This window comes from Oncorhynchus mykiss, chromosome 3 (genome assembly GCF_013265735.2).
Source record: "Oncorhynchus mykiss isolate Arlee chromosome 3, USDA_OmykA_1.1, whole genome shotgun sequence".
In the NCBI taxonomy this organism is placed as follows: domain Eukaryota; kingdom Metazoa; phylum Chordata; class Actinopteri; order Salmoniformes; family Salmonidae; genus Oncorhynchus; species Oncorhynchus mykiss.
Genome location: NC_048567.1, coordinates 50,378,155 through 50,399,020, shown reverse-complemented (window position 1 = coordinate 50,399,020; position 20,866 = coordinate 50,378,155). Strand labels below are relative to the sequence as shown.

The 20,866-nt window shown below is 43.2% G+C and overlaps 1 protein-coding gene across 1 annotated transcript in view; it reads left to right on the top strand.

Moving 5' to 3' along the window:
• pde11a (phosphodiesterase 11a) overlaps positions 1–20,621 on the top strand; it is a 57,675-nt gene extending 37,054 nt beyond the window's left edge. The window contains exons 14-20 of the mRNA XM_021597227.2: positions 1,520–1,610; positions 3,146–3,246; positions 3,559–3,636; positions 3,732–3,795; positions 3,936–4,010; positions 13,789–13,872; positions 18,105–20,621. Of these exons, the coding sequence (XP_021452902.1) occupies positions 1,520–1,610; positions 3,146–3,246; positions 3,559–3,636; positions 3,732–3,795; positions 3,936–4,010; positions 13,789–13,872; positions 18,105–18,329 (718 nt within the window). The 3' untranslated portion in view covers positions 18,330–20,621. The remainder of the gene's footprint in view (positions 1–1,519; positions 1,611–3,145; positions 3,247–3,558; positions 3,637–3,731; positions 3,796–3,935; positions 4,011–13,788; positions 13,873–18,104) is intronic.
• The last annotated feature ends 245 nt before the right edge of the window (positions 20,622–20,866 follow it).

Genomic DNA, 20,866 nt, shown 5'->3' with positions numbered 1-20,866 from the left:
ATAGTCATAGCCAGCTAGCTAACATAGCATCCGTCTGTTTGAGACTTGTATTTGAGTAAGCTAAACTAGCTAGATGCATTTGATAGCTTAGTAAGTGAAAATTAAAAAAAATAAAAAATCTCTCTCCACATTTTATGCACTGCAGTGCTAGCTAGCTGTAGCTTATGCTTTCAGTACTAGATTCATTCTCTGATCCTTTGATTGGGTGGACAACATCTCAGTTCATGCTGCAAAAGCTCTGTTAGGTTGGCGGATGTCCCCTGGAAGTTGTCATAATTACAGTGTAAGTCTATGGAAGGGGGTGAGAATCATGAGCCTCATAGGTTTTGTATTGAAGTCAATGTACTCAGAGGAGGACAGAAGCTAGCTGTCCTCCAGCGACAGCATGGTGCTACTGTAGATCTTCATTACAGAACGGTGTGTTTTAATCAATTATTTGGTGACGTGAAAATATTTTGTATAGTTATTATCTAACTTTTTAAGCTTTTCACTATTAAAATGTTTATGAAATTCACTGAGGAGGATGGTCCTCCATTTCTTCCTCTGTGGATCCTCCACTGTTATAGACAGTACAGTTCCCTTGACGTGCCATATTTGAAGTCCCAGTTTTGTGACTGTCAAATTTGAACGGGGCCTCACAATCATCACACATAAGATCTTTCTCAAACATTAGGCTACTGTTCTGGCCCTCCCTTGTCTTTATCTTCAACTCTCCATGTCACAACTTTTCTCAAACGGAATTCACCTCCAACCTTTTTGCCTCAGTGGATCGGCGTTAACCTTTCTACCCAAGTTTCCAAAAGCATTTGGTAATTGTTGTGTATTTGGCTCGCGTACAGTTAGACCTTAAAGCTTAGGCTTACGCACTAACGCCAGATAAAAATAATGAAAGAAAAAAACTCAATGTAGTCTATCAGTATTAGTTGCACAATAATTATACATTCATGAATTCTCTCTATGAGTCAACCCACCCATCACTAACACACACACACACTCTGTGCTCTGCAAGCCCACCTGCAACAATCTGTTGTAATCCAGCCCAGCTCAACTAGAGTGGAGAAACAAACTGCATAAGATGTACATAGGAGTCTGTTTGAGGGAGAGAGAGCGAGAGAGAGAGCGAGAGAGAGAGAGAGAGAGGGGATAGAGAGTTTAAACGCGGCTGGGGTGGAGAGCACAATTAGAGCCACAGGAAAAACAACTGTTGAATCTAGTGGATCTGCCCACACACCGCAGTCACCATCGGGAGCCCATGTGTCATTTTGACCCATTGGCCCAGAATGATTCCAGATGGTGAACACGGAAGGTTTTCCCTCCACAGACTCTGATATTAGCTTCACTTGCTGCAATATTGAGCTGCTGTGAGAACATGTTGACAGTGGACTGTGGAGTGGTTTACTGGAGAGACTTAGAGAGGTCTCAATGGAGGATCCTCTCTCTTCCAGTGTTTCTGTTGTGCTTTGCCTGTTTAACTCTTTCTCTCGCTATGTATCCCCCTTTCTCTCTTTGACTTTCTCAGGACAGGTTCAGCCTTGTCTCTGCTGTATGGAACCTCAGCTACTCTCGAGCATCACCACTTCAACCACGCCGTAATGATCCTGCAGAGTGAGGTGAGCTCCATCACTGTTTCGCTACTGACAGACTACAAACATCATTTTGTGCAGGATTACAAAAAGAAGCGATCAGAATAGACAAATATCACGCCCCCCCCCCCCCCAAAAAAAAAATCAATGTCATTACAAAAACAATGATTGGTTTAGAGAGACGTTTTAAGCAAGCGACTGATTTTAGTGTGGTCAGACAGACTGGTGGTAATTAGCTGTGTTTTGATGGTGTCTGCTGAAACAAGAGCCAGCCAGCAGGGCTCCAATAGACTCGTTATCACGACGCTGACGACACAGTAAGCTGACAAATGTTTGCTGTGACTAGCATAATGGTTTCTGTTGATACAGTGTCTGAATTACTGCCATGGTCATTAGCATATCATTGAGCAGTGCGTCTAATTGAAGAGGAAAAGAACGAGCGCACGGATTCAGTCCACCAACCAGAGCAGGAACCATTAATTAAAACGGAACGTCTCGACGAACGAACGCCACTCTCTCCGTTATCAGTCTTTCCCTCTCTCTCTCTCTCTCTCTCTCTCTCCCTCTCATTAAGATAGAGTGAAGAAAAAACAAACTCTACATCTCTGACGTTACGGTATTCAATATTTCATGGGAACCAATGAACTAAGGATCGAGGCTGGTCTTGCAGTGCTGGAGAAAACCTGTCTCAGCTCGAGCGTGAACAGAGAGAATCAGGGGTCACCCGGTTCAAGAAGCCCTTCTCTCCTTCCCCATATCTCACCATCTCTCTCTTCTTGGGCATTCCCCTGGTGATGGGCACTCTAAGTGGGACTGGGATATATTATATATATATATATGATGGAGAGAGATCTGTTGGAATGATATGAAAAGGAGAGAGAGTGAGAAGTGGCACTTACTTCTTAAGAGCTTTCCCTCTGATCCCTGATGGTTCGGTCTCCAGCCTCTGGCAGATTTGCCTTTGACTCCAGGCGCGCACGTGCACACACACACACACACACACACACACACACACACACACACACACACACACACACACACACACACACACACACACACACACACACACACACACAGTGAGTGTCACACTCACACCATCCCCTTTATCAGCACTACACATAAAGATGTGACACTTGAGGAATCCCTCTCAAGTCACAGACTGAATGTGCTGACAGCCACAAAGTCATGCTGGAGCTGCTAGTCAGATCATGACACCTTCATTTTGCTCATGTACAGATTGGACTAGATTTCGCCACAAAACACTGTTTCGGTTATTTATTCACCTGTACCGGGTTAAGGAAATCTATTAAAAATATTGTGTTCCTGTTGATGAAGTAAACAAAGCCTGGTGCCAGATCTGTTTGTGCTCTTGCCAACGTATATGCTGTCATTGTTGAGGCAACGTATATGCTGTCATTGTTGAGCCAACGTATATGCTGTCATTGTTGAGCTCAAGAGTGACAGGGAGTGACAGGGTGCATAATAGCACAAACAGACCGGCTCTCAGGCTGAATTAGACAGTGATTGATGAAATGTTTTCTGAGCCTCTTCTGTGTGTGCAGGGACACAACATCTTCTCCAACCTGTCGTCCAGAGAATACGGGGACCTCATGCAGCTTTTGAAACAGTCCATCCTAGCCACCGACCTCACTCTATACTTTGAGTATGTACCTTATTGTATCCGGCTGATGGGATTTGATATAGACATATTTGACGATATCGTCTCATACAGCATAAAGGATAGAGCAGTCAGTTATTTGTTTTGTCACTATTATTGCGGGTTTCATCTTTCATTCTTTTTTTCTTTTTTTACATACCAACGTGACGTACAGGTAAGAATGCATTGTTTATATTCTCATGCTCCCAGCTTGGTTAGATAACAGATATTCTAGTCTGTACTGCCTCCTTGTGGATTGTATATCACTCACACTCGAATGAACAAAATGGCCTAGAATTCATCCTTCCTCTCTTTTAGGAACAGGAACACGTTTTTTGAGCTGGTCAACAAAGGCGAATACAATTGGAACGTGAAAGGCCACAGAGACATGTGTAGGTAAGTAAATCATTGTGATGCAGAAAACGTATTTCTTTTGAGGGCATTGTGTGTGTTTCAACTGAGATTACGAATGTCTGACTGAACTTTCACAGGTCCATGTTGATGACAGCATGTGACTTGGGGGCCGTCACCAAACCCTGGGAAATATCACGCAAGGTAAAAAGGGCAGGGTATTTCATTCACGCACACCGGAAAAGTGTATATTAGGATATTGTGAATACTCTCAGGCCTGGCCTGTATTGTAGAAGTCCTTGTATTCTCTCATGCTAACAGTTGTTCTGATGTTCTCCTGTTAGGTGGCAGAACTGGTCACCAGTGAGTTTTTTGAGCAGGGGGACAGAGAGAGATCTGAACTGAAGCTCACCCCATCTGTGAGTTCATCATCATATGAGCAAATCTCACTGTTGCTTTTGGGCTATATAAAGCCTATGACATAGGCAGTGGTGAAAGTAAGGCTGTATGGTTCAGTACGGCGTCCCGGCGAAATGAATAGTGGGGGTACACTGTACAGGTAAAGCATTTTTTATTTCACCTTTATTTAACCAGGTAGGCCAGTTGAGAACAAGTTCTCATTTACAACTGCGACCTGGCCAAGATAAAGCAAAGCAGTGCGACAAAAACAACAACACAGAGTTACACGTGGATAAACAAACGTACAGTCAATAACACAATATAAAAATCTGTATACAGTGTGTGCAAATGAGGTAAGGCAATAAATAGGCCAATAGTGGCAAAGTAATGACAATTTAGCAATTTACACTGGAGTGATATATGTGCAGATGAGGATGTGCAAGTAGAAATACTGGTGTGCAAAAGAGCAGAAAAACAAAAACAATTATGGGGAAGAGGTAGGTAGTTGGTTGGATGGGCTATTTACAGATGGGCTGTGTGCTCTGACAGCTGACGCTTAAAGTTAGTGAGGGAGATATAAGTCTCCAACTTCAGTGATTTTTGCAATTCGTTCCAGTCATTGGCAACAGAGAACTGGAAGGAAAGGCGGCCAAAGTAGGTTTTGGCTTTGGGGATGACCAGTGAAATATACCTGCTGGAGCGTGTGCTACAGATGGGTGTTGCTATGGTGACCAGTGAGCTGAGATAAGGCGGAGCTTTACCTAGCAAAGACTTATAGATGACCTGGAGCCAGTGGGTTTGACAACGAATATGTAGCGAGGACCAGCCAATGAGAGCATGCAGGTCACAGTGATGGGTGGTATATGGGGCTTTGGTGACGAAATGGATGGCACTGTGATAGACTGCATCCAATTTTCTGAGTGGAGTGTTGGAGGCTATTTTGTAAATGACATCGCCGAAGTCAAGGATTGGTAGGATAGTCAGTTCTATGAGGGTATGTTTGGCAGCATGAGTGAAGGAGGCTTTGTTGTGAAATAGGAAGCCGATTCTAGATTTAATTTAGGATTGGAGATGCTTAACATGAGTCTGGAAGGAGAGTTTACAGTCTAGCCAGACGCCTAAATATTTATAGTTGTCCACATATTCTAAGTCAGAACCGTCTGGAGTAGTGATGCTAGTCAGGCGAGCGGGTGCGGGCAGCGATCGGTTGAAGAGCATGCATTTAGTTTTACTAGCATTTAAGAGCAATTGGAGGCCATGGAAGGAGTGTTGTATGGCGTTGAAGCTCGTTTGGAGGTTTTTATTTTTTTAAATTTTTATTTCACCTTTATTTAACCAGGTAGGCTAGTTGAGAACAAGTTCTCATTTGCAACTGCGACCTGGCCAAGATAAAGCATAGCAGTGTGAACAGACAACACAGAGTTACACATGGAGTAAACAATTAACAAGTCAATAATACAGTAAAAAAAGGAGAGTCTACATACATTGTGTGCAAAAGGCATGAGGAGGTAGGCGAATAATTACAATTTTGCAGATTAACACTGGAGTGATAAATGATCAGATGGTCATGTACAGGTGTGCATATTGGTGTGCAAAAGAGCAGAAAATAAAATAAATAAAAACAGTATGGGGATGAGGTAGGTAAAAATGGGTGGGCTATTTACCGATAGACTATGTACAGCTGCAGCGATCGGTTAGCTGCTCAGATAGCAGATGTTTGAAGTTGGTGAGGGAGATAAAAGTCTCCAACTTCAGCGAAGTCTCCAACTTTTGCAATTCGTTCCAGTCACAGGCAGCAGAGAACTGGAACGAAAGGCGGCCAAATGAGGTGTTGGCTTTAGGGATGATCAGTGAGATACACCTACTGGAGCGCGTGTTACGGGTGGGTGTTGCCATCGTGACCAGTGAACTGAGATAAGGCGGAGCTTTACCTAGCATGGACTTGTAGATGACCTGGAGCCAGTGGGTCTGGCGACGAATATGTAGCGAGGGCCAGCCGACTAGAGCATACAGGTCGCAGTGGTGGGTGGTATAAGGTGCTTTAGTGACAAAACGGATGGCACTGTGATAAACTGCATCCAGTTTGCTGAGTAGAGTATTGGAAGCAATTTTGTAGATGACATCGCCGAAGTCGAGGATCGGTAGGATAGTCAGTTTTACTAGGGTAAGTTTGGCGGCGTGAGTGAAGGAGGCTTTGTTGCGGAATAGAAAGCCGACTCTAGATTTGATTTTCGATTGGAGATGTTTGATATGAGTCTGGAAGGAGAGTTTACAGTCTAGCCAGACACCTAGGTACTTATAGATGTCCACATATTCAAGGTCGGAACCATCCAGGGTGGTGATGCTAGTCAGGCGTGCGGGTGCAGGCAGCGAACGGTTGAAAAGCATGCATTTGGTTTTACTAGCGTTTAAGAGCAGTTGGAGGCCACGGAAGGAGTGTTGAATGGCATTGAAGCTCGTTTGGAGGTTAGATAGCACAGTGTCCAAGGACGGGCCGGAAGTATATAGAATGGTGTCGTCTGCGTAGAGGTGGATCAGGGAATCGCCCGCAGCAAGAGCAACATCATTGATATATACAGAGAAAAGAGTCGGCCCGAGAATTGAACCCTGTGGCACCCCCATAGAGACTGCCAGAGGACCGGACAGCATGCCCTCCGATTTGACACACTGAACTCTATCTGCAAAGTAGTTGGTGAACCAGGCAAGGCAGTCATCAGAAAAACCGAGGCTACTGAGTCTGCCGATAAGAATATGGTGATTGACAGAGTCGAAAGCCTTGGCAAGGTCGATGAAGACGGCTGCACAGTACTGTCTTTTATCGATGGCGGTTATGATATCGTTTAGTACCTTGAGCGTGGCTGAGGTGCACCCGTGACCGGCTCGGAAACCAGATTGCACAGCGGAGAAGGTACGGTGGGATTCGAGATGGTCAGTGAGCTGTTTGTTGACTTGGCTTTCGAAGACCTTAGATAGGCAGGGCAGGATGGATATAGGTCTGTAACAGTTTGGGTCCAGGGTGTCTCCCCCTTTGAAGAGGGGGATGACTGCGGCAGCTTTCCAATCCTTGGGGATCTCAGACGATATGAAAGAGAGGTTGAACAGGCTGGTAATAGGGGTTGCGACAATGGCGGCGGATAGTTTCAGAAATAGAGGGTCCAGATTGTCAAGCCCAGCTGATTTGTACGGGTCCAGGTTTTGCAGCTCTTTCAGAACATCTGCTATCTGGATTTGGGTAAAGGAGAACCTGGAGAGGCTTGGGCGAGTAGCTGCGGGGGGGGGGGGGGGGCTGTTGGCCGAGGTTGGAGTAGCCAGGCGGAAGGCATGGCCAGCCGTTGAGAAATGCTTGTTGAAGTTTTCGATAATCATGGATTTATCAGTGGTGACCGTGTTACCTAGCCTCAGTGCAGTGGGCAGCTGGGAGGAGGTGCTCTTGTTCTCCATGGACTTCACAGTGTCCCAGAACTTTTTGGAGTTGGAGCTACAAGATGCAAATTTCTGCCTGAAGAAGCTGGCCTTAGCTTTCCTGATTGACTGCGTGTATTGGTTCCTGACTTCCCTGAACAGTTGCATATCGCGGGGACTATTCGATGCTATTGCAGTCCGCCACAGGATGTTTTTGTGCTGGTCGAGGGCAGTCAGGTCTGGAGTGAACCAAGGGCTATATCTGTTCTTAGTTCTGCATTTTTTGAACGGAGCATGCTTATCTAAAATGGTGAGGAAGTTACTTTTAAAGAATGACCAGGCATCCTCAACTGACGGGATGAGGTCAATGTCCTTCCAGGATACCCGGGCCAGGTCGATTAGAAAGGCCTGCTCACAGAAGTGTTTTAGGGAGCGTTTGACAGTGATGAGCGTTTGACTGGTTAGTTAACACAGTGTCCAAAGAAGGGCCAGATGTATACAGAATGGTGTCGTCTGCATAGTAGTGGATCAAAGAATAACACGCAGCAAGAGTGACATTATTGATATATACAGAGAAAAGAGTCGGCCCGAGAATTGAACCCTGTGGCACCCCCATAGAAACTGCCAGAGGTCCGGACAACAGGCCCTCTGATTTGACACACTGAACTCTATCTCAGAAGTAGTTAGTGAACCAGGCGAGGCAGTTATTAGAGAAACCAAGGCTGTTGAGTCTTCCTATAAGAATGCTGTGATTGACAGAGTTGAAAGCCTTGGCCAGGTCGATGAAGACGGCTGCACAGTACTGTATTTTATTGGTGGTTGTTATAATATCGTTTAGAACCTGAGGTCCACCCGTGACCAGCTTGGAAACCAGATTGCACAGCAGAGAAGGTATGGTGGGATTCGAAATGATCTGTTTATTAACTTGGCTTTCAAAGACTTTAGAAAGGCAGGGCATGATGGATATTGGTCTGTAACAGTTTGGGTCTAGAGTGTCTCCCCCTTTGAAGAGGGGGGTGACCGTGGCCGCTTTCCAATCTTTAAGAATCTCAGACGATACGAAAGAGAGGTTGAACAGGCTAGTAATAGGGGTTGCAACAATGGCGGCGGATAATTTTAGAAAGAGAGGGTCCAGATTGTCTAGCCCAGCTGATTTGTAGAGATCCAGATTTTGCAGCTCTTTCAGAACACCAGCTGTCTGGATTTGTGTGAAGGAGATGCGGAGGGGGACTTTGGGTTCACAATAATTCAAAACAAATATAAAGAAAACTGTAGGCTTTTACACCATTATTTGTCATTACTGCATGTCAGAAGCATGAAAAATGAACGCATGGCCTTGAAAACCGGTGGTATAGCCTTACGCTCCGAAATGCGATGTGGTTCGACAAGAAGCTTGTGCACACATAGGAGGTTCTGCACCGGGAAAGAAATTCAATCTACTCTCACCCCTGGCCATAGGATTTATAGTCCAGACATGGTTCACTTGTTACATAGAGCTTGCATCACACGGTGTGAGAGAGGAGAGTTGTCAACTCGTACATAGTGTCCCTCTACAGTAGGGTTCCCTGACTGAAACCCAAGTTTTCGGAGCAAAATGGTTTAATTGTTGGACTGTCAAAAAAAACACCAGCAAATCAGCTCCAAGTGATTTGAATAGTGTTCCAAAGTATTCCCACGCATAACAGAGATATACTGTATGTGATCGTATATACAAATGTAAGCAAGGTTTGAAACGATTATGTTTTAATCAAATATTATATCTGTTTGGGCTTCTTATGCTCTAAAATTGATTTGTAATTACATTCTGTCCCTCTGACCATCCGCTCAAGAAAAATGTATCTCGTCGATGATCCCTGCTCTACAGTACCTTAAGCAGTATTTGGACTAGGTTTTTAATTAGGCGGCTCTGTATGTCCTAGAATAATGCTCTTGCACAAGCCTGTTACCAAACACGTACAACATCAATTAAACCTCTGCCCCTGTCTATAGTTTACAGAAAGAAGTGACAACGACACCTTCCTCTAATCCCATTGGCTGCCGTGTCCTTCTAACTTGTATACAACAGGGGCCATAAAATGTATCATAAATCTTCCATGAATGATTTTAAAAAATCCTGCAAGATAATCCTGGTCAGCCTTGACATGAGGCAACCCATCGTTCTACACTGAGTGTACAAAACATTAGGAACACCTTCCCAATATTGAGCTGCATCCCTTTTTTCCCTCAGAACAGCCTCAATGTCGACTCCAATGCTTCCCACAGTTGTGTCAAGTTTGATGGATGTCCTTTGGGTGGTGGACCATTCTTGATACACACAGGAAACTGTTGACAGTGAAAAACCCAGCAGCGTTGCAGTTCTTGACACACTCAAACCGGTATGCCTGGCACCTACTACCATACCCTGTTCAAAGGCACTTAAATATTTTGTCTGGCCCATTCACCCTCTGAATGGCACACACACACAATCCATGTCTCAATGGTCTCGAGGCTTAAAAACCCTTCATCTACCTTCATCTACACTGATTGAAGTGGATTTAACAGGTGGCACCAATAACGGATCCTAGCTTTCACCTGGATTCACCTGGTCAGTCTATGTCATGGAAAGGTGTTCTTAATGTTTTGTACACTCAGTGTATATTCTACATGTTTAAGTCCTGTATTCAAAGCCAATGCACTAAAATAGAAGAGTTGCTGGTGTTTTATTTTTGAGCTTTGAAGTCCAAACGGTGCTGAAGGTTCTTAGGGAGGAGAGCAGAGTAGCGTCCGTCTGTAATTACTGCCAGTTGACTAATCATGCCCGGCCACATTGGTTCCCCTCTGAAGTAGCTAGCTAATGCACTTGCCTCAGGTTGCTTTGCAGCCTGTGTCAAACCCTTTAGCGCTGAGCGTGTGTGTGGGCGTTGTGAATTAAATATTCAACTCAATATTCTAGCGTAGCCCAGTAACTATCTGTGAAGCGCAGCCTCTCTCTCTCTCTCTCTCTTTCTGTCTCTGTCTCTCTCTCTCTGTGTCTCTCTCTGTCCTCTCTCTCTCTCTCTCTCTCTCTCTGTCTCTCTCTATGTGTGTCTCTCTCTATGTGTGTGTCTCTCTCTCTCTCTCTCTCTCTCTCTCTCTCTCTCTCTCTCTGGGGCCTCAGAAGTTTCATGCAGCAAGAGAGGAGACTGAGGCAGAATGGAAAATAGGAACTGGAATGAACTTGTTTGGCATAATGGTAAAGGGTGCATTTTATGCATTCAGTTCTACAACAGTTCTATTGCAGTACTGAAGTGTACATTCATGTTCTAGGACTAGGAGCCACTCCCCCTTTTTCTCATGCTCTTATTTTGCCGTTTTCACAACCAAAATTATTGCCGCAGATGCTGGCGTTGGCGCGAAAGGGCTGGGTTTTGATGAATGAACAAGTTGTGGGTGTGTCGAGGCTTGGCCCCTCACTGGCCAATCAGGATGTGCTCCATGGCTAAATAAGTTGTTGCTTCAAGTTGTGTATATTTACAGTCTTTTATGTATTGCCTTGGAATCAAATCCAATTCCAATGTAGACCTATCCCATCTATTCTAAATATGTTAACTTGAACCTGTTTGGAGTCCACATTGTTCTAAGAAATTGCATAGCTTTCAATGTAGAAATATACTGATATAGAGGCTAGGCCTGCTGTGAATTACATTATGGCTGAGAATGGACATGCCAAAGATTTTCAATAAGTAAGATTAAATTCATTATTCATAAGGCCTAAAAAAAGAGATTTGAATCAAATTCTTAACAAAACAAAACAACTTGTTTTAAATATGATGTATCTAAGTACACGTCCAGGCTCCATAATTGGTTCCCATGCCCAAATAATATTAAAACAACACAGACTGTAGAGGGTTTTACACACATCTAAACTTTTCATAATGGCCGGACAAAGATCCAATATAAAGAGACAGGGAGAATGTCCACTCACCGTTGTACTGCTCCCAAATAGAATGTTTTATAGACATATTGGAACCATCTTACAGATCGCGTTCACACTTCTCCAGAAGTTGCGTGCCACGGACATTCTCACCATAAAACCAGGACAGTGATTCTTTGTAATAAATTTGGTTTTAATACAATTCTATGAAAAACAAGCAATCTGTCGGGTTTTTTTTCAACAACAATAAATACATTCTAAAATCGCTAGCATAAAAAAAGGCACAACGCATTACTGTTGAACCAGCCTTCGTTGTAGTAGGCCTAGGGTAAGGGTAGCCTACGGAGGGCTTGGGTTTAAAAAATAGGAAACGGAAAACAAACAATTGTTACAGGAAAATAACTTCTAAATAGGAGGGTCACTGGTATTCACAGAGGGTTTCATCTCTCGTTTCGTGATGGGCATGGACACATGTAGCCTACATCACGGAGGGGGTTTTACACACGTCCAAAGCATGGCTAAAATAATGTAGGTCTGCCTACAATACATAGATAAAAAGGGAATGTCAGCTCACTGTTTTACTCCTTACAAACTTCATATTTTAATAAAACTTTGGCGATTAAGATTTATTTCCAAGCGGTCTCACGAGCCAAACACTATATCAACAGTCTAGACTAGCCTACTTGATTAAATTGGGCAGGACAAAAAGAAAACAGCCTTCGCAATTTTTTAAAATTTAACCTTAATTTAAACTAATCAAGTCAGTTAAGAACAAATTCTTGTTTACAATGACGGCCTACCCCGGTCAAACCCGGACGACGCTGGGCCTATTGTGCACCGCCCAATGGGACTCCCAATCACGGCCGGATGTGATACAGCCTGGATTCGAACCACAGGTGTCCGAGCTGTGTGCTAGTATTTTAGTGCATAAGCCTAAAATGTAGGGCTTAATTGTACACATGTTAAATAGCCAACACAGCCAATCGCCAAATAATGCTTTTGGGGACGGGCAGAAAGCCAAATAATGCTTTTGGGAAAGGACAGAAAGCCAAATAATGCTTTTGGGAAAGGACAGAAAGCCAAATAATACTTTTGGGAACGGGCAGAAAGCCAAATAATGCTTTTGGGAATGGGCAGAAAGCCAAATAATGCTTTTGGGAAAGGACAGAAAGCCAAATAATGCTTCTGGGAACGGGCAGAATGCCAAATAATGCTTTTGGGAAAGGACAGAAAGCCAAATAATGCTTTTGGGAACGGGCAGAAAGCCAAATAATGCTTTTGGGAACGGGCAGAAAGCCAAATAATGCTTTTGGGAAAGGACAGAAAGCCAAATAATGCTTTTGGGAACGGGCAGAAAGCCAAATAATGCTTTTGGGAAAGGACAGAAAGCCAAATAATGCTTTTGGGAACGGGCAGAAAGCCAAATAATGCTTTTGGGAACGGGCAGAAAGCCAAATAATGCTTTTGGGAAAGGACAGAAAAAGTTAATACTGCAGTGACACCTCTTGCATTGAGATGCAGTATCTTAGACCACTGAGCCACTCGGGAGCCCCCCAGCTACCGTCCCCCTCTCATTAAGAGGAGGGGAGGGTATGCTTGGTTTTTAATAAAATATACAGTATCCAGGCACTAAAAGCACATCTTGTCCCATGTGCAGATGGGCTGTGTTTGTCACTGCTGGATAAGCTGCATTTCCGCTGTCAAAGTTCATGCCATAACCAACTGTGTTACCGCTAAAACCAGCTTTTGGTTGGTCTTAAACATCCTGACCAGCGCTGCCTGAAATTAGCACTTTAAGGTGTGTGTTTAAGGACACACCTTAAATATATCCACCCCTCCCATCTGAGAGCAAGCATGCTGATGTTAGACAGATAAATTGCCGAACCTGGCGTTAGGGCTGGAAAATGCCAGTGTGACAGTTTTTAAATGACAAAATTGCAAACTAATGTGCGTTTGACACGAGCGCCGCCTTAACGCCAGAAATAGAGCCATATATGTTATTGTAAGAGGTAGACTGGCTCTGGCAGCCTAAACAGACAAGAACTAAGTCTAAACGTGAATCGATTCTCAATTGCAATGCGGTTCTAGAAACTCTTTACTTTTATATCACATTCAAAATAAATTCACAAATGCAAAATATACATTTACCGGAGCATGCTAGATAGCTAGTTAGCACAGGTGGTCCCTCGATCTTCTATCTCTCTTCCGGAAACACTTGCTGTAACATGAAGATATGACCGTTTGGAAACACTAACCCTATAAAGGTGCATCAATTTCACCTTTTCTTTTTTGGAAATGATTTCTTGCTGATATGAAAGATAAAGTCCTTGTGCTTTAAAAGCGTACTGCAGGCGGTGTGTGTTAATGTTCAGACCGAGTATCTGGGCTCTTATGTGTAATGTAATGGAACTGAGAATCATGATCCAGGGCTAGTGTGTCTGTAGGAAGGAAGTGGAACAAACAGTGAAGGAATCATGAGGCTTAAGCGTGTGTTTGTGTTCCAGGCCATTTTTGATCGAAACCGGAAGGACGAGTTGCCGGGGCTGCAGCTGGAGTGGATCGATGGGATCTGTACTCCGCTTTATGAGGTAATCCTCCGCAATGCCACCACAGCCTCCCCATACCCTAAGGGACTCAATCTACTGCTCTCACTACCACCAAGCACCACTAGCCGAATAGCCCCCTCTACAGAGGAGGCCGTCCTTCGCCTGCCATTGTCCCTAATGACGCCAGCAGTGGAAATGTCACTGCAGTAAACATTCTTTCCTTTTAGAGACACCTCTTAGAAAAATAAGGTATTTTTTTGAAATCTCTGAAATAACTCCAAGGACGTGTACTATCTATTTGAGAATACTGCACTAGAATGAGACCTCGTTTCCGGATCTTGAGAATGCCAAGCAAACAAATGAATGAGGGAAGCATTGACGTTAGTGATGATGATACAGTATATTACATGCTTAACTCCCTTTAATGCAGGTATAGTGTGCCTCAACTGCACAGCACTGAAAGAGGGAATGAATAGGGAGAGTCAGCTCTGTGCTCTCATTGTGTGCATGCGTGCGTGGGTGCGGATGAGCCAGGTCATGACGTCTGCGGCAGTGAGTGTGTGTGGGAGACCGAGGAAGACTGGATGACTGACTTCCAGGGAAGATCAAGGCCACTGATAAAGACAAGGAGAGTTAGAGGCCAAGAGCACAAAGCAAACAAGTGAGAAATACAGGGAATGCCATACAGTATGCAGACAGTTACAGACATGATTTTTGCCAGATCAACTCTGCCCAAAAAAATAAAAATGTAAATATGTTTTCACATATATTTTGATTGGCAAACGTAGGCCTACTATATTGTAATATTGGGACAAATATGCTTTCAAACGTTTAATTCAGGAGCAACTTGTGTTCAAAGTGATGGTAGACTGCCATTTTTTCCCCCTACTGCTTTGAAAACTACATTATTAGAACAAAGGGATTTGCTTTCTGTGTGTCTTTAGATGCAGACTCACACAGTGGCCTGCAAATGCTCATGTTTAGAGAATGCAGATATACAGCTCACGACCATACCGCCACCAATTAGAGGGGAGAGAGAGAGAGGGGAGCAGGAGGAAGTTCAGAGGCGCCAGGGGTTTGTGTCTGTGGGAGGAAGAGCATCTCACTGATCTCCTTCTCCTCGTGCTACTGTGTGGCATATTAATCCCGCGTTATGTAACCTCCCATCTTCAAAGCCTACCAGATAACCATGGCGCTCCGTCTTTATCCCCACTCGTTTCGTCTACTGCACTGGAATACTGATGCTGGAACAAGATAGAGGGGTTTTTAGAATGAAGGAGGAAAGAGAAGAGAGACATTGGCAGGATCCTAATTGGAAATCCTCCTCTATTCTCCAGCAGTACTAGTCAAACTCAGAGAGATTAAATTGATCACAGAGTGGGTTTGTCCATCCAAGGAACGTGACGCTATTGCAGCACCACACACAGGGTGCAATGTCAACTCCCTGACAGGAGTCAGTCTTTACTGAACACTCACCATCTGTGGATGTGGAGACTGAGTGCTCTAACAACAACCTGCCATGGCGACTAGAAGGGAGCTGGTCCTGTGTAGTGTACGGTCGAGTCCCAAATGGCATCCTATTCCAAATGACTTTGGTATAAAAAAAAAAAATGGTGCACTATATAGGGAATAAGGTACCATTTGGGACGTACCCTAGTGGTTCTGGTAATGGTAAAACTGTATGAATCAATGTGTCTGGAGCTCTCCAAAATTCGCAGTGGAAACACACCATTTGGAATATTTCATGTTCACTATGGAATGTTGTGGACATACGGTCACTAGGTTCTAGTTTGAAGTGCAAACTAAAAGCCGTCTCTGGAAATGATTATGCATAGCATATGAATGAGAGGCCATGCGGAATCTTTTGATCATGTAAATGTAGTCTTGACTGCTGAACTGCACCCAATTAGGAAACATAACTTCAGTGTACCACCGCAATTGTTGTGTGAGTTTGTGAGTGCACCCTCTGAACACACATGCTTTTCAAATCCCCCCTAGCGGTTGTAACAGGTTTGACAGTTTCAGGCAACAGGCAGTTCCGTAGATCATTTTCTGGCATGAGATTGTACTGATTTGACTCATAAAACATGTATGGAGATGCGCCACGGGCCAGCCATAACTGCACACTGGCGGGGATGATGAGATACTGAGCACATACTCATAGACAATTCTTGTAGCGTTTTATAACATTGTGAGTTATTCCACTCATATATATTAATACTGTGTATTGCGTCCTATGTCGCTATGTGTCTTGCATGCCCCAGCCCATCACCACATATAAAGTTCCCTATCCGGATATAAAAGTTATGTGAATTGAATTGATAGCATAAATGAAATTATCCCCTGTTGTCGTGGCGATGTGTACAGTATCTCTTCCTAAATGGCGGCTTTGTGTTTTGTGTCTGTTGTGGAAAGTGTTTGAAACATGGGTTAATTAGTGTGCAATGGGAAGCCAAGTGATTTAGATAATATTTAAAGGAGCCTAAATGCAGTGTAAAGAGAAGAGAACCCCCCACGCCTCTGAGGTAATTCATTAAAGGCTGTATGAAAGGCAATGTGTCACAGTGACTGAATTGTCGTTTACAATTCCACAGCAAGAATGACACTAGTAACTAATTACAGTCCAGTAAGTCATTTTTTCTTCATATTAACCCAGTGAGTACCGTCCAACGCTGACATCTATGGACGTTGAAAAGATGTTGAAATTTGGTCTGTCCACAGATGTCCGGTCTAGACCGGACTTGATTCAGCCTAAACATAGACGTCTATGATTGGTTGAGATTTGTTCCGGACCGTTCTTGATTTGGCCCCAAAAAAGACGTCTATGATTGGTTCAGATCAAATCAAATCAAATGTTATTAGTCACATGTGCCGAAAACGAGCCCCTAACCAACAATGCGGTTAAAAATGAATATAAAAAATAAGAATAAGAAATAAAAGTAACAAGTAATGAAAGAGATATGGTCCAAGTTTTGACAGCACAGTACAGTAGAGCATGTATTCCCAAACTGGGGTACGCGTAATACCGTCGGGGGTACGCCAAATAAAAATTCTTCACATTTTTAAACTACATTTATATTTTCCAACTGGGCTATACATTTGGGTGAGGTTTTTCTCTCTCCTGAGTAGCCTCGTTTCACTGCCAAAAATAAAATTCAACCATCTAGTGTTCAGCGAAATAACAACACAATGTCAAATACAGGTATCCTAGTCAAATAATTAACATCCATCACATTAACCGTTACTCTCTCACGGGAAACCTTCACTCTTGCGCAGACATTTAGAAACAAAACATGACCATTTGAAAAACAAGCCACTAAAGTTTTTTTGAGCGAGAATAAAGACGACTTTCGAGTAGTAAGACATGTATAAAAGCAACAGATACCATACCTCTCGGAATGCCTGACAGCTTGAAAGACGTTTTGGACACTACGGTGAGAATGGTTAACTTTGTTAAAGCAAGCCCCCTGAACTCTCATGTATTTTCCGCATTATGCAATGATATTGGCAGCGACCATGTAACGCTGTTACAACACACAGAAGTGAGCTGGTTATCAAGAGGTAAAGTATTGACACTTTTTTTAAATTGCGAGACAAGCTTAAATTTTCTTTACTGACCATAATTTTCCCTTGTCTGACCGCTTGCATGATGAAGAGTTTCTCACACGACTGGCCTACCTGGGTGATGATTTTTCTCACCTGAATGATCTGGGTCTAAGGATTACAGGGACTCTCCGCAACTATATTCAATGTGGGGGACAGAATTGAGGCTATAATTAAGAAGTTGGAGCTCTTCTCTGTCTGCATTAATAACAAGGACAACGCACAAGTCTTTCAATCATTGTATGATTTTTTATGTGAAAATGTACTCAAGCTTACGGACAATGTCAAGAGGGGGTACGCAGCTGTAGGTTGAATGTTTGAAGGGGTACGGGACTATAAAAGGTTTGGGAACAACTGCAGTAGAGGACAGTACATTTACCTTTAGTAACAAGTAGAGTACAGTGTAATGTTCTGTATGTTACTGTACTGTACCCTACTGTACTCTACTGTACTGCATGGCAATGTGCTCTACTGTAGCCTATTGTACATATTAGGGTGGCAGATAGCTTAGCAGTCAGATGCATATTTTTTGTATGATGAATAATGTACTACGTGAAAGATGGTCTTCATTTATCTCACTTTATAACACCCTGCCTCTTCTCTCTCTCCCTTCTCACTCTCTTCTCCCCCTCGCTCTCTTCTCCCTCTCGCTCTCTTCTCCCTCTCTCCAGACATTGGTGAAAATAAACCCCAAGCTCCAGCCAATGGTTGACTTGATCCAGGCTAACAGGGCCAAGTGGGGGGAGCTAAACAAAGAGAGACAACGCAGCCAGAGTGAGTCCAAACCCACAAGCCATTGCAGCAGTGACACCACAGAAACAAGAACTTGTTCTTTGGGCGACACACCTTGCAACACACCTTGCTGTGCAGGTGACCCTCCCAAACCGGCAAGCTAGCTCCTGCTGACCTCTCCAGGCAATATTTCCTCCGCCTCTTAGCTTCTTTACTCTTTAATGCAGCCTGCAGAATAGGCAGTGCAGTGCAGTGCAGTGCAGAGATTTCTTGCGCTCTGCTTGCTTTTGCCACTAGAGATGGGCTTTAGACTGTCGCCACGGTCAAGGTGTTTCCTGCTCCTTCCACAGCTACTTCCTGTGTGGGAAACAGAGAGAGCTGTGTCTGACATGTTAGTCAGAGCAGCGCAGCTAGTTATTCCTCTGACCATTGCAAGTGTGAGGAAACTTCAGACCTCTGTGTCAGAATGGCAAACAGTGATAAGGCAGGTGTAGGAGAAAGCTGCAACCTCACTACAAGGTGCATGGAGTGTATGTAGAGATGACCTAACTGTTGTTTTTCTGTACCGTCATTATGCCATCCCTTACGTTGCTTTCGATATCTGTTGCTAGAATATTGTTCTTGGGGAGGGTGGTTACTCTTTTTTATTTTATTTTGTACATATGACATTTGAAGAGATGGTACTTGCAAGTGCAGTTGTTAATTTGGATGCTTGGCTGATTTGGAGTCATGAAGTTAGCTAGTGTTGAGGGTCAAGGTGTTGGGAACCAGCAGGGCCTGTGGCTACGCTTGCAATGCAAATCGTTCGCTCCACTCCACTCCTTGTGCCTTGTTTGAAAGTCCTTATGAAAAATGCATGGCGTCGTCACACACTGAGATTCTTCTATAGTTTGAGAGATTCTATTTGACCATTCTGAGTTTGGTCTTGATCCCCTGTCTCAGTTAGAGAGTATTTAATACATGTAAGTTACGTTAGAAGTATTACTGACCCAGAAGAGTCGTTTTATAAGGCACGTGATTGGGAAAGAGATCAATCACACACATAGACAATGTGCCTTTGCAAAATTGTTCTGATCATGTCACGTTTTATGAATAATTTGCCCATTTACAATTAGGCTCCCATCCCATTGGTTTACTAATCTCAACGACGTGCTTGTTTTTAGTCTATGGCCTTTAGATGGCCGCTGCAGGTTGATTCAACAGAGAATGGCTATATATTCTGCTGAAGCTATTTCAGCTGAGGGAAAGGTGCATCGGGAATGTCACACAAATAGTGTAATGGCAGCTCATTCCTTACTAGTGTACCTCAGAATACCATGTCAGTACATAACACAACTAGGTATTCACACCAAAACAAATCGAAACGTACAATTGTTCTAAACTATTAACACGTTTGGATCCCGTTAGAACAGAGCGTGTCCGTGCCGTAGCCGCATTAGGTTCCATGTTGAGGTTTTATTCGGGGTATGAATTGTTGTAGCTTTGTTAATTGGAGTTTAAACATGTAGCTGTGCGCATCGTGTGGCATGGATCTTTGTGCTACTGTATTTGAGTTGAAACAAATTGACGGTGGGAAATTGAATTGCATGAGGTGTGACTACAGTATTGAAATCAAACTGCTATGGATGTAGCAAACAAAAACCTGAGCCAACAAATACCTCGTATTTTGAACATTATTATTAATATGCATATGACTATTTAATTTAATTGCATGGATTATACAATTGCATCATGTTTGGTGAAGTATTAACATTGCTGTAATATTTTTATTACATTTGGTTTCAAATGTGGCCAATTTTTACTTGGTACTGTCTTCTTTAGCATTTGGAAACAGCTTATTGTATTTCTTCATGTTTTCCCTCTGTTACTACCAATGGTTTATATATACACTAGAAGACTGACAGGGGGCGCTGTTTTGAAGCCACCTCACCTTCATCTTGGCACTCCCTCACCGTTGTAAAAAATATTTTGGATTGTATGGAAATGCATTTATTAATGTTTACCTTTGATTTAGCCAAGTTTATTCTATTACAGACACCTTAATGCATACTTTTAAAGTATATTATGTCAGCTAAACATACACATTTTAAGTAAATAACACAAATAAAAACATGTTCCTTAAAGTATCATTTTTAAGTTCAAAACAAATATTCAAATAAATGTAATTTTGTCCTTGAAACATTTGAATTGGAATACTGTCCTTGAAACATTTCATTGAAATACTGTCGAAATCCATTCATTCCTATGGAGGACTGCTCCCACTGGGGAGTGCCAATATGGCCGACCAGCGGCTTCAAGCCTCTCATTGGCCAATACATAGCATAGCAATTCAGGGTTTATATACATCATTGGTTACTACTCTTTTCTCATTAAGCTAGGTGAACTTGATGGACCTATACAGGCATGTTACTGGAAAATGTGCAATGTTTTTGTTAAGTTGAAATAAAAATGTGCTGCTAGTTGTCTGTGCCTTCATTATTTTGCAAGGCTGTGTAAGGGATTCCATTCTCTAATGAAGAGTACACATGCACAAGTTTTTCCTGTTACCATACTGACCCCATGTGGACAAATGTGTATATAGGAATAAAGAGGATGGATGCAATCTGAACAGTCGCATTGGAGAATTCCAGCACTGTCTCCTTATCGAGTGTCTGATTACCTGCTGAGCAGTGATTCAAATCAGGACTAAGTTGGAAATGTG